The following is a 14,974-nucleotide window of genomic DNA, read 5'->3' as shown; positions in this document are numbered from 1 at the left end:
TATATATATATATATATATATATATATATATATATATATATATATATTATTAATCTGAAATAAAAATAACTTTTTTTTTTGTTATTGTTTATTTTTTCCACATCAGCCTCTGTGGATAATGGCTGCTAACTTGTTAGCCGTAAGCTGGGCACACCATATTAGCTAAACCATTGATCAAAAGAGCAATTTTTAAAAATCTAAATATATCACAACTACTACTTCTACATTAGCCATTGTGGCTAACAGCATGGTAGCCACCTGTTAGCTCAGCAACTGATCTAAAAAGCAAACCAAAAAAAGTCTGGACTTAATTTGTGACATCTTCTTCTTTAGCTGCTGTGGCTAATAGCTGCTAACCTGTTAGCCACCTGTTATCTACACCTCATCAGCTCAACAAATGATCTAAATAACAAAAATATTTCTAGACCTAAAACTGAAAAGTTTTTCTTATTCTAGAATAGCCACTGTGGCTAACAGTCCACACTCTGTTAGCTTTACTAACAGTTGATATAAAGAACACAAATATCTCTAGACCTAAATAAATCACATCTTATAATTATTTTATTTTAGCCACTGTTACTACAGTAATAGCTGCTAGCCTGTCGGCTACACCCCATAAATCTAAGGACTTATCTTTAGACCTTAATATGTGATAACTTTTTACACATGATGAGTCACTTTGGTTAACGACTGCTAACATGTTAGCCACCTGTTAGCTACACCACATTAGCTTAGCAACTCTTTTAAGGAACAAAAATATTTCTAGACCTAAATAAATTAAACTGCATCTTAGCCCTTGTGACTAACAGGTGCTAACCGGTTAGCTACACCCTCTTAGCTCAATAACTGATCCAAAGAAGAAAACTGATTTATTGACCTAAATAAGTCACTGGTAACTCCATGTTTGTGAAAAATTACAGTATATTAGCGGCTCTGTGACTTCGCACCCTCACCTGGCGGGGTAGCTGTTTGTCCAGGCGCTGCTCATCGTGTCCATGTCTGCAGGGTTGAAGTCCGGCTGGCCTTCATCGAGCTTCGTTAAGTGCCACGAATGAGGACGAGACGCCGGCTCAGTGCGTCTGTGGAGGTAAAACAGAACGAGGGGTTCAGATTGCGTACAATAATTACTGGTAAAAACACGACAACTCAATTTTCATTCGTTTATTACTTCAAACAACAGTTAAAAAAGAAAGCCAGACAGGTTAGGTTGGTCGATAGACTTATTTTAGAGATGAAACTGTGTTTTTGTTTATAATATTTATCCTTCTGACATCAGCACCGTTTAGTTTTGAAAGTGTTATCTGAGCAGTTGTGATAACAGAGGCTGGTTAGCGTGGCGGTTGCAGTAATCTCCCCCTGACCATCGTCATATTTGACATGTCCCGTTTCTCAGAGATAAACAGGAAATGATTTAATCTCACCGAGTTTGGAGACAGAAGACATGAAAGTATCTAAACCTCTGGGACCTGAGTAATGACAGGATGTGACTGGAATACATCAGAACATAATCAACACTGGTATACTTACACAAATATTCACCTCGGGGCGGAACGGTCAGAGATATAAACCAGTAAACCAGTAAACCAGTAAACCGGTAAATACAAAATAATAAAAAATACATAATTTTGTCCTCATATGGTTCTGTGCTTACAAAATATGAATGCATTCTCCAAGATAATCTAAAAAAATTAAAAGCATGAAACATTACAAAGTCCCATCTTGAATTAAAAAAACATCAAATGTTAGCAGAGGTGGCGCTAACAAGGTAGCCTAGGGGGGCTCACCCCTCCTGCTACAATCTGCCGGGACCCCCAGTTACCTCCCCAATTTTAAGGGTCAAATGTAAACATATGAGGTATAAAAATAGTAAAATTTCAGATAAAAATATTTGTTGAAAAACTGGACGGGTTGTATTGAAACTTTCAGGAAATAATCACTAAATGTATTTCTACGACTGATTAACTTTTGGAGCCAATCCAATTCAAGATAGCTACCATAGCTAACGGACCATGTAATACCATATAAACTGACAGAATTTAGTCCGTTTTACAGATACTGAGAGTTTGCCGTGATAGTAGCTGAGAGTCATCCACAAACTATACACCAAGTGCTACTCACTGCGTGACGTCTTTGGTTTGATTTCTAGATCCACATTTGAGTCTGAGGCACTGAAATAATTTCTAAATGTTAAATCTGTGACTCAAAAACTCAAAGTTTCAGACGCAAGTCGAGCAACAAAAGTTGGTTCAAAGCTGTTGATGGTGTTTGAAAATATTTTAGCTCATGATAAAATTAAAGGAAATGTGAAGTTCACAGTAGTTTTATCTATAACGTCTACACATTATTGATGATTTGTGGTCAAAGTCCTAAAGTTACGTCAGCGTTAAACATCAAACTCAAGTCAAGGTTACGTCCAAGTCGTCATTTCCAGCCATTACATAAAACATTTTTAAAAGTAAATGGTCTGTACTTAATTAGCACTTTCTATCTTATCCAGACACTCAATGCTCTTTACAACAATCTGTCCTCATTTACCCGTTCATACAGCTCTATACTAGATCTCTACAAAGACTAACCAGAGCTTTATCACATTCATACACCGAAGAGGAGGCAATGAGGGGTTCAGTGTCTTTCCCAGGGACACTTCAGCACGTGACTGCTGGTGGAATCGAACCCCCAACTCTTCCATTGGAGGACGACCGCTCTAACCGCTCAGCCACAGCCGCCCCCTTCAAGGTTGTAACAAAAAAAGTTTTATACTTTTAGTTTTCTCTGTAAGAACTACACAACTTTATTCCTAACAATCCATTTTCTGCTAATATTCTTCACGCAACGATAATTAAACACAAAACTTTTTAAAAACCGTAAACTTGAATAATTTGTGACTAATACCCGGTGGTCACCCCAAACTTAAACCTGGTCTTGTGTTCCAAAACAACCCCCGTCCTTCTCTTTGGCGTTGGGCGGTTTTACCTGGAGGTGAACCTGAGGACTCTGGAGATGAGGCCGGTGGCCAGGTTGTTTACGCTGGACTCTGACGGCGCTCGACAAAGAACCCCGCTGGACCGACCCAGCTCCAGTTTTTTCTGCTTCTTCCTCAGCTTCGGGCGGTAAAACACCTCCAGCAGTTCCATCGCTGCAAAACGCAACCCAACTTCTTTTATATTCTTTTCTGGCGCTCTCTCCTCGATCTATTCTAGATTTTTTTTGTATCCTCTTCTCCTTTAGGAAGTCCCAGAAAGATCCATTTCCACACCCTTTAGTCTGAGATCCTGTGAGATCTTTGGTGTGTTTCCATCTACTGGTACTATAAGTTTCCCACCAAACTAATATTTCTCAGCTGCGTTGAATCTTTTCTACCAAACAATCTGCTGACATTTAAGAGTCTGGTGAGTCTCCAGTGACGATTTGCACCGCAGAATAAAATAAACCCTGATCTACGTTAGTTGGGATCTACTCCTTGTTGCCATCCAAACTCCGGTGAAAAGCGTCACCAGAGCGTCTTCTCTCTGCCACTCTCAGATATGCCTCTTCATCCTCGGGCTGAAACTTTGTCCACTCCCCCCACTCCTCAAGTCGCCAGCTCGTTAAACAATTTGTGCAATCAAGTGTCATTAAACCACCGTACGATTAAATCACGAAGTAAACAGCCTCAGCGTCGGCACAGCTCGGCCTGAGAAGCCGTCGTTGGTATGTGAGCGAGAGACACCGAGGAAAAAGAGAAGAGGAGGAAAGGCGAGACGTTATGAAGACAGGGAGGGAGGGAGATAAAGGTAGTTAGGGTGGAGATAGAGAGGAATGAGGCAACGATTGGGCTGATAGAGGGATGGGAGAAAGAGGGGAAATGGTGAGACAGATAAGTGGGGCGAGAGGAACGGAGCTTTCCTGTTTTACAGCGAAGGAATGGAAACTCGGAACAACTTTTGAACCGAAGCGAGAAGAAAGTCAAAGGGAGGATGGAGGAGGACTAGGGAGGACAGATGAACAGAAGGAAAACAAGCGTTTATTTTGCTTCAGTGTGGTTTTAAAACCGTGGGGAAGGTCTCATGATGCAGCATGTGGTCCAGCAGCAAACAATAAACTGATTATTATTGACCGCTGTGAGATAATCACCACCAGAGAAACAACATCCGGGGACAAAAGACCACTGATAAGACTTTAGTAACTTCCCTGAAAACCTAAAAATGACCTTAGATCCAAGAGGCAAACATAAAACTACAGGTTTAGGTTGATTAAATTAAATTACTCAATTATAAAGTATTATCCACTTATGGCACTCAGTTCTGTCTTGAACTACCAAATTATGAAGCTCCTGCCACAAAAGTACAAAAAAGTGTCACCTTTCTTCTCTAAAGACCAGTAATAATTTGGGACTTGGGATAATCAAAGGTAAAAACTAGAGCACCTCATACACCTATTAAACTATTATACAGCAATCTATAGTAATGACCCGGACAAGCAAAGACCTTGTATAACCTTTGACCTTGATCTTGGAGCCGGGTTGATGAAAAGTGCACGTCAATGGGCGTATAAAAATAAAGTTTTGACGTTTAGAAGAAGTTTAAAGTTTCTTTCTGGGTGAAAGACGACAAAAATACATAAACTTTGAGGTATAAACTGGTTACGAAGACACAAGACAGTGGTGAGACCAGCTTTGTCTTGTGGTTTGGAGACAGTGGCATTGACAAGGAGACCGAACTGGAAGTGTCAGAAATGAAGATGTTGAGGTTCTCCTTAGGAGAGAAGGATGGAGAAGATCAGGAATGAGCTCATCAGAGGTACAGCACAGGTTGAACAACTGGGAGATAAAGTTAGAGAGGACACACTGAGATGGTTTGGACATGTCCAGAGGAGGGACAGTGGTTTGGACATGTCCAGAGGAGGGACAGTGGTTTGGACATGTCCAGAGGAGGGACAGTGGGTATATTAGTAGAAGGATGTTAGAAAGGAAAAAGACAAAGAGGAGACATCTGGATGCAGTTAGAGAGGACATGGACGTTGTTGGACAGAGGACAGGTGGAGGATCACATGAATAAACTGGTTAAGAAGGCTGAAGACTGTGCAGGAAAAGTCTCCTAAAATTATCAAACTTAAACTCTGATTGTGTAAAAACTGTTGAAGCTATTAAAGCACCAGTTAAGTCGAGTAACGTCCAACTTTCAGGGACCAGTTTGAATTAATTTTGCCAGAATCCCAGTGATGTCTATGGGCAAAGTCTTCATTTGTTTAATAGTGAACGTTATCTATGTTGCACGGTGCAGCGCTACCAAGTCATAACGTGTTATTCCGAACCAAGCTGCGCGTTATGATGCATTTTTTTCCACAGATCTGAGAAGACTGAATCAAAAACGATGACAGAAATTGAATAATAGCTGAATGGCAACAGAAGGTAGCGTCTCCCTGGACTGTGATTGTTGGAGACTAGTTGGTGACTCAAGTTTGTGAGAAACTGGAAAAAGTTTTTGTCGCCATTTTACTGAATTCTGCGTGTTTGTGACCAAACAACCAGCGGGCCGTGAGTTCAGTTTGAACATGTTTTAAATTTAAGATGAACCCTTACTAACCCCAAGTTATGTCTCAGTACAGTCTCAGAGTTGTTGCAGGGGTCTTAAACACAACTCAGATCAGTTTCAGTATGTTTTAAAGTGCTACAGATGGTTTTCTGACACCTTAATGGCGTTGGTACTGGAGCTCTCCTCTGACAGAAGACATGCGATGTTACAACCCTGAATGGCCAGGTCTAAGAATCACCTTGATTAATAATAATAATTAGGCGTGGGGAACCACGTGAGGAAACTGAGAACCTCCACAAATGTTTCGAGACCTAGTCGAGACCCCTCACAGTTGTAGCTCGTTGAGATACTGGCTTAAAGCCGCTTTAATATTTTTAAATTGCCACCCCAATTATCTTTGATAACAACGTGCTTCATAAACATTTAAGTGAACTCCTGACGTACCTGTCACTATTCTTAGTAATGCCACTGATAGAGTGTGTGGGTACAAAATGAATAAAAACATGGGTACGAAGCAACCCGAATTTTTTTTTTAACCTTTATTTTTCCAGGTGAAATGTTTTGAGAACCAGTGCACCATTACGAACATGATCGGTCACCGGCGGCGGACCGGAATCAGCTCGCCAAACCAATTATACCAGGACCCGTTTCTGGGATGGTGCCCATGTTGGTGCCATATGAACAGAAGCCTCATCTGTTGCCGTGGGAAACTGCTCCAGCCCAGAATAATCTCTTCCTCTGATCTGGCCCAGAAAATAAAACTGGAGACAGATAGGCAGAGGGTGACTTGGTTGCCCTGGTTCTGGTACCACTGTTGGCTCGCCAATAAGATCCAGGTTAAACTCGAGGTGCGTTATTCTGCAGGTAACCACGGCAACGGGATGGATGCTTCAGGCACTTTTTACAGTAAAACAACTAAAATTGTTATAAACTCTTTAGTTATTGTAGGGATTAGACGGTGTGTGTTTGTTTATGTCATATTTGGGGACTTGAACCCACTTACACACCCGTCATTTGAGGACACCTGGGCAACTGGGGACCAAAACCACGGTCCACAATTAGAAAAGCTTATATTGACATTCAGCATGCTCCAAAATGCATTTTAATCCAAAAATATCAAATGTGTGTGTGTGTGTGTGTGTGCTTTGTGAAACAATGACATGATGTAGTTTTTGAGGAATGTGGTGAGTCAACCAAAGAAACACGTAAGAAGGGAACACAAGAGGACTGAAAAAGGAAAGAAAAAAGACGAGGACAGTTCAGCCGAGGAACAAAGTGGAGAAACAGGGGAGGATCAGAAAAAAGGAACAAGGAGTCAGAGAACAAGCGGTATGTTTATAAAACCAACTATCTGTCCTCTTCAGATTAACACCCAGCCTCACGGGACTCTGATGGCCCACTTCCTGATTCTGGATGGCCAATGGGACGTCGGTGTTCCTGGCCTCCTCGGCTTGACGGTATCTGATAACAGCCGAGGGTTCGGGGAGCAGTGGGACATGGAGCCGCTCTGCCTGTTTATCTGACGGCGGAGAACAGAATAATGACTCGTTCCTGTTGAAACGTCCTCCTACAACGTGTCAAATGGTGCACATGGATGCACGGAGGCGCCCCCTGGAGGTCGTGATGTTCACTACAAACACAATGCCTCCTGGAGCTCCTTATTAGGATGAAAAGAGCTGCGGCGGGTGTTGGTATTTATAGACAGTGTGCAGACAGGGAAACATCCAGGTATTTCACACATTAATACAAGATAGCAAAGACAGCACACGCACATAAAAAACCTTCATCGTCTCTATGATCTTTAGGTTTGCTTCCACGCCCCTAGACTGTTGTCATCAGTTCTTCAGATTTTCTTGAGGTCATTAAAAGACTTTAGCTCATTTTCAGAGCAGAAATCTGAGAAAACTGGACAAGTGGAGGACAAAAAAAGAATGGCGAGGCCTTTAAAAAAACCTGCCTCCAGCAGATTAACGAGGACTGAAAGTTAGAAACGGAAACCATCCGTCAAACCCTGACCCAGATCAATGGTGTGACAGGTTTTCAGCTCTTCAGGGACTGTTTTCTGCTGATTTGCTGAGCAAGTTTACTCCAGGGTGTTGGGAGAGAGACTGACCGATTGTCGAACCTCAGATTCAGAATCAGTATGGCTTCCGTTCTGGTCGTGGACCAGTGGACCAGATCTTCACCCTTGTAGAGTTGCTAAGAGGGTCAAGGGAGCCTCTCCAGTCTACATGTGCTTTGTGGACCAGGAGGTTTATGACCGTGTTCCTCGAGGCATGCTGTGGGAGTATGGGATGCCAGGGTTGCTTTAAAGAGCTATCCAGTCCCCGTAGAACCAGAGCAGCAGCTGTATCCGCATTCTTGGCACAAAGTCAAGCGCATTCCCATTTGCTGGTTGGACTCTGCCAGGGCTGTCCCTCGTCTCTGATCTGGTTTTGTAGTCTTCAAGGACATGGATCTCGAGATGCAGATGTGGAGAGGATGGGGTCTGGTTTGGGAACCTCAGGGTCACATCTCTGCTTTATGCGGACGATGTGGTTTTGTGGGGTTCTTCAGGCCAAGACCTTCAGCCTGCACTGTGTCAGTTTGCAGCAGAGTGTGAAGCAGCTGGAATGAGAGTCAGCTCCTCTAAGTCTGAGGCCATGGCTCTCGACTAGAAATGGGTGGAATGTCAACTCTGGGTCAGGGAAAAGAGTTTGCCTCAGGTGGAGGAGTTCAGGTATTTGGGCGTCTTGTTGACGAGTGATGGTAAGATGGAGCGGGAGATAGATTGGGGCCCCGTCCTCAGTAATGAGGGCATTGCTTCGGTCTGTCATAGTGAAGAGAGAGCTGAGTCAAAAGGCAAAGCTCTCGATTTACTGGTTGGTCTACGTTCCAACCCTCACCTGTGGTCATGAGGTTTGGATCATGACTGAAAGAACGAGATCCAGGATACAAGCGGCTGAAATGGGTTTTCTTCACAGGGTGTCCGGGCTCAACCTTAGAGATAGGGAGAGGGGCTCCATGATCCAGGGAGAGCTTGGAGTAGAGCCGCTGCTCCTCCGCATTGAAAGGAGTCATTTGAGGTAGATCAGACATTTGATTAGGGTTTCTCCTGGACGCCTCCCTTTAGAGGTTTTCTGAGCATGTCCCACAAACGCTGGAGAGATTGTGTATTTTCTCTGGCTTGGGAACGCCTCGAGGTCCCCCAGATTGAGCTGAAAAGTGTCACTGGGGACAGGGATGTCTGGGCTTTTCTCCTGGATTTGTTGCCTCCATGACCGAATTAGGGATAAGTGGTAGAAGATAGATGGATACTGAGTGGTGCAACAACCGACATTGGAATAATTTGTGCTTGTGACAAGACGCTCCAAACGATGAGCCACAATGCAATAAAGATGATCTGTTCTGTTGGTTTTTGTCCACCATCACAGAGTGAAGAGGAGGAATTAAAAATACCCTCCGTCCGTCCATCTGTACACGCACATCTAGGTGCAAGACGGTTCCTTTGGAAAATTAGGTTGCCACGTCAAAATCCAAGATGGCTGCCGCCATATATGTATGTAAACCTGCCACTCTATTCACTTGGAAAAACTATATTTTTTCATTTTTATATTGCTTAAAAGTAAGTTCCTCAAATGACTGGGGTGGCCAATTATTCATCTGTTGTGGACAAGGACACCATTGGCCACCCCCTGGCTCCACCGCTGCTCCTGGCAGTGGATTAAAATTACTCCCTTCTCTCCAGGATTTAAAAGTTTTGAATAAAATACGGGTGCATTTGCTGCTTATAAAGCTCAGCAGACAGCGTTTTTTATAGAACCGGAGGAAACGAGCCAGTACCCGTCAATAAAAGTCCAACAGGACGCAGCAGGAAATCAGAGACAGGAAGGAAGCGCAGACAGGACGTCCTAGAGGTGGAAAAACTTACAGCTGACAACTCTGCTTCCTGTTCCAACCTGACAGATAAACACCAGGATTTATTGAGACTGGAAAGAAAACATGGGAAATCCCTGCCAGCGACACAAAGACACCGTTCACCATCCAACGCCTCAACGTCTGGAGTCAAGCTTGTACTCCAGGTCCTTGTCAAAGACCTGAACATGTATGGAACATGAGCAGATGCTACGACACTGCTGAGGAGGCACTGAAGAAGAGGTCGATGAGGGTTTAGAAACGTGTCTTACCTGTTTTTGATGCGCAGTTGGACTGTCGAACATGGCTGGCTGTGATTGGACGGTTGAGTTTCTTGTTGTGGAGTTGAGGAGTACGACAGTGGGAACCGCGAGGAGACAGGAGAAGGAGGAGAAGGAAGACGAAGAACGGGTGAGCAGTTTGACGAAGTGACGAACTCCTCAACATATCCAGGATCAAAATCCCTGTGGAGAGAGAAAATACACAAATTATTCTTTAAAGAATACTTCAAAGGAAGAGTCCGCCATCTTTCATCTACAGTTTTACGTATCTGGACTTCATAAAACTTATCTGGTTTTATTTAATTTAAACTTCAAGTGGTCAAAAACATTAAAATATTAAAAGAAATCTGGGCCGAGCCCTGATCCAGCCCCTGTAGAACATCCTTCAGTGGGTTCCTGTTCATCCCTCATGGTTCTGGAAGAGTTCTGGCCCACGCTTCTTTCCATCGGTTGGTTTTTGCTCAGCTCTCTGAAGGTCCATCACAGGGTTTCAGTCAGGTTGAAGCTCTGGACTCTGCCTGGACCATTGCATCACCTTGGTTCTGTTCTGACCCGTTCTGTTGTAGATCAGCTGCTGTGTTTGGGATCATGGTCCTGTTGGACCCAGTTTGGTCCAAGCTTCAGCTGTTGGACTCCAGAACCCTTTGGTCTACAGAGGAGTTCTGGTCCACTCAGACTGACAGGAGCACAAACCATCAGCCTCCACCACTGTGCTGACAGCTGGGAGGTGCCATTTGCTGCAGTGCATTCTGGGTAATCATCTGTCCTCTGCTCTGGTTCTGGTCCAGAAGTCTTGTGGTTCTAAACTGCTGCATGTTGTTTTTAGAGGGAAGAGGTAGAGTCACTGCACGGTCTGACCTTTGGGGTGAATTTGCTTCCACTATTGGGAAGACTGGCATCTTACCTAAATGTTTCCACTCGTGAATAGTCTTGAAGCAACCTTTGACCCTTCCCAGATGGACGGACAGTTGTTTCGCTTAGATCATTGCTGTTGTCTTCCCACCTTGGCATGGCATTAACACACACAGCTGGGTTTCTGTTTAGTAATTAATAATAATAATAATTTAATAATAATTTTCTGAATTTGGCAAAAACCCAGATCAGTTTTGTTGTTTATAAAACCTGAGCTTCAAAACGGGACTTTCTTCTTCACGACTGAGGACCATTCATGTCACGTTTCCTTGAAAGTGCAGCTCCACGTTCTCTTGATCGCTGTTATTTTTCTAACCTCTCGTTCCAACAGCTCCAGCTCGGAGGCTAACCTACAAACAAATAACCCCCCAACTAAACGTCGGCTTCGTTCTGGTCCGACGGGTTCAAACAGGATGTTCTGCATGTCTGGTCTCTGTTTTCATGACAATGCATTCGCAGTTTAGACATCGATCCAACGCTGCTCATCACAACAGCCTACACAGCTAAAGGTCAGCTGTGGTGTGGACAGCAGCGAGGAGGTCAGAGGTCATCAGTCACTTTGACTCGGAGTCACCTCCATGTCCCTTTTGTGCTCCGAACAAAGAAAATGTCTTTGTGAATTACAAACCAGCAAACAGATTAACCTAAAGTATTTATTTAATTGATTATTTGAACTTGTTTTTATTTGGGATTATTATTTTTAAAGCCTCAGCGTCCGAATTCAAGCGAAAGTTGTTGTTTGTGTTGACACGTGATGAGCCTTCAGGCTGGAAGCAAACACCGAGACAGAACTCCCTCAACTCACGATGGACGGAACTTGGTCTGAACTTTCTGCTGTGATTCCTTCACTAGCTCTGATCAGTCTGCAGCTGACAAACACCCTAAAATGATGATACCACCACTGTGCCTCATCACAGGGATGATGATGAAATGCAGGATGTTCAACTTTCTGGTCTTCTAAAACACAAGTCGTCCTACGAAGAACAATTTTATTCCCAGAAGAACTTCTACTTGAACAGATGCTCATCAGTCAATAACACTGAAATAAGTTATTTGCGTTTACATTAATACTGGCAGGTGAACGACACCTGGAAGGGTGCAAGATGTTACCTGGCAATCCTACATTTTGTTCTAGATGTGGATCTGCTACAAGCACAACAAAAATGGGCAAAGTAAATGTTTGGGAACTTGATAATTGGACTGCAGCTGCTGTGACCTGCAGTCGTCAAGATCAACCAAAAGTTGTCCAGCTAGAACACCACTGTCGGCCTGTGTCCACGGGCCTATATCGGCCCTAATCGGCTCAATGCAGGTTCAGAGTCTATCCATTGGGTGATCTCACCTGCTTCAGTTCAGTTCTTAGAACCTTCTTGGTCATGGTTCCAAGCGAGTCGAGCCGAGCTGATGATTTATGGTCAGCAGACTGCAGACCATTGATTGGCCAGAGAGCGACTTCAACATATAAACAACATATAAACCAACGCCGTGGTACTATGAGGGGATGAACATGCTTGTTGGTTGACGACAGAATTCAGAGGAAGACCAAAAACAGAAAAATGGACTGAATTTCTGAGTTCTGCACCTCAGCTCAGCTGTGACAGTTTTAGAAACCATGGCAGACGCTGGTGAGTGTTCTGTGACTCTTTTTCATTTACCCATCGGTGGTAAACTCACTTTGGGCATGGATGTTTTGAAAGTAATATAGTTGTAGAGAAGCCTTGCTGTGACGATCCCACGCAGAGGTGGCACTCATATCGAAAGCCACCAAGACCACGTAGAACCGAGAGTCGAAGCCAGTTGTGGTGAGACTGGACAATGGAAAAACGTCACAAGATTCTTCACGTAGAATTTGCAGAGAAGCTGACGTATGAAAATATATTTGTAAATAATTCTGCACGAAAGACTGATGATCAAAATCTGCTGATTTATTCTGTCATTAGGAAAAACAAGTAGCAGGAGACAAGTTTTTCCATTGGTGAAACAATTTGTTGTGGCGTCAGAGTGAGATTTTAATATCTAATAAATCAGCGTATCATCAGCATAAAGTAATACATCAATATTCTAAAGGCATATAATTGCCTAAGAGTAAGCAACATTCAGATTAAACAAGAAATTACCCAAATGGACCTTTTTGATATACCACAGGGTCAGAATGAGGAAAGAAAGCTTCAGTATTTCTTTATGACAGTTTCAGTAGAGTACCAATGAGCTTGTCATACATTTAATAATGCTATACAGCCGCAAAAGAAATTGATAATCAAAAAGTGTTGTTTTCATTAAGATAAATAAAACACGGTCCAGTTTTAAACCAGTGTAACTTTTACTGGGTAGAATACACTATCAAATAAATCTGAATATCATCGGCGTAGAGTGAAATGTCAATATTTTAAAAAGACATAATATTGGCTAAGAGTTAGAATGTACAAAATAAATCTGGACTGTAAAAATGTAGCAGAGTTCAAAAGAGCAGAAAGAGCAAAAAATATTGATATAGAAACGAACCTGTCATATAAGACATAAACCTAACTGAAGTGGCACATCCAAAGTTAATGAATTCAAGGTAAGAAAGTTGTGCTCATCTGAACACAAGGATGGAGGAGAGTTGAAGCAGCAAGGAATAAAAACAAAGCAATATTTAAACCCAGATTTAGAAACATTGATGGTGCTGAACAACATAAACAGAACTACAACTAATGGAAAACCCCTAAAATATTGTGGAAAAAAATAAAGATAGGTTTGTAACAATACAAATAAAAATCATTTAAGAATCATATATATCAAATTAAACATAACACTCTACATAAAATCCCAGTGGTTTCTTCTCTCCACCCAGAAGAATCATACAAACCTAGAACACTTTGAAACAGGGCAACAAATACGTCCAACAATACAACAAAGAAACACCCACACCCAGATTATATCATTAAGAGAGGACATTCCACTGCTGGAGAGTTCATCCAGTCGACATCCTAACCTTAATCTGCACCACACACATAGGTGCAAAGATAAAAGGCCATTAAAGTGAAACCAGTCGAGCAGGTCGGAGGAATGTGCAGCGGCCACAAACAGCCCGAAATCACCAAAACAGGCGGGACCGTGTGTCACATTAGACTTTCCATCTCCTCACACAAAGCTCTCGTTAAACGTTTCACCTTTCACTGATGTCACCTGACGCTAACAGTTTTTAGGAGGCTAGTCTGAGTTGGACAGTAAATTTGTCTACTAAAGACCTAAAGATGCTTTCACTTGACGATGGCTCAGTATGACGTTTACGGTAAAATAACCACCTGGCAGAAAATAAAATAAATAAAAATAAGTTGCCAATAGAGCATCAAAATACAAATAAACGAATAATAAACAATAAAATTATGTATTTATCATAATGTCCAGCCTTGTGAGTTACAAAGCTTTCATCTACACTATGTGATTGGTCCACAATATGACCTTTGACCCCTGCTCTAGTCTGCTGATATTCTGCACTTTTGGTGTTAACTGATTCGTGTTTGCTGCAATAATTTCAAGTGACTAAACACCGAAAACAGCTAAAGCAGGAAGTAAAAAATATATTTATGACTTGCTGCTGTAAAAATTGGGCAATTGTGTTAAAGACGGTCTGTTTTTCTGCCTGTTAGCAAAATATCTAATGAAGTACTTAACAGATAAAATAATTTAAAAGAAATAATTAAATGCACACCCACAGCTCATCAACTTTAGCAAACACACAAATGAATATTTATATATATATATATATATATACTGATAGTTAAATATAAGCTAAAGATAAGCTAAATATAAGCTAAAATTTGATGCGGAAGTAGCTGAGTGTCATCCCGATCAGTCCTGTGAAATCTTGGTCGTCTTTTTGAGCAACCTTTAGTTTTTAGCTACCATTCAGCTTCTTTCAGTCTTCAGCTACTGTTTTGCTACTTTTTGCCATTAATCTGCAACTTTTAGCTAGCTTCTTGCTACCATTAGCTAGCATTTTACTACTTTTGGTTTTTCATACATTCAGCTTCTATCTTTTGAAGCAATTAGCTAGACTTGTGCTATGTTTAGCATTTAACCTTTAGGCTGTTTAAAACTATCCTTTTGCTGCTTTCAGATTTTAGCTACAGTTTTGCTAATTATGTTTTTAAGCTACCCGTCTACTGCTTCTAGTTTTTAACTACTGTTTTTCTACTTTTAGCTTATATTCTGGCACTTTCAGCCATCCGTCTAGTTTCTAGCTAGCCATTGCTATATTTAGCTAGCATTTTGCTAACATTTTGCTACTATTAACTTTTAGTTAAAAATTTGATGCTTTTAACTTTTAACTACTGTTTTCTTTCTTGTAGCTTCTAGCTAGTCATTGCTACATTTAGCTAGCATCTTGTT

General features: G+C 41.9%; 1 protein-coding gene across 3 annotated transcripts in view; it reads right to left on the bottom strand.

Annotated features, from left to right (window-relative positions):
- shroom3 (shroom family member 3) overlaps positions 1 to 14,974 on the bottom strand; it is a 55,451-nt gene that overhangs the window by 22,215 nt on the left and 18,262 nt on the right. For all 3 annotated transcript variants that reach the window (XM_037692642.1, XM_037692644.1, XM_037692645.1), the window contains 2 exons: positions 9,680 to 9,871; positions 954 to 1,079 (listed from right to left, as the gene is read on the bottom strand). In XM_037692642.1, coding sequence (XP_037548570.1) covers positions 954 to 1,079; positions 9,680 to 9,871 — 318 coding nt within the window. The remainder of the gene's footprint in view (positions 1 to 953; positions 1,080 to 9,679; positions 9,872 to 14,974) is intronic.

Source organism: Nematolebias whitei, chromosome 18 (genome assembly GCF_014905685.2).
Source record: "Nematolebias whitei isolate Nwh7 chromosome 18, NemWhi1, whole genome shotgun sequence".
Classification (NCBI taxonomy): domain Eukaryota; kingdom Metazoa; phylum Chordata; class Actinopteri; order Cyprinodontiformes; family Rivulidae; genus Nematolebias; species Nematolebias whitei.
Note: the sequence above shows the minus strand (reverse complement) of the source record. Positions and strands in the feature narration are given on the sequence as shown.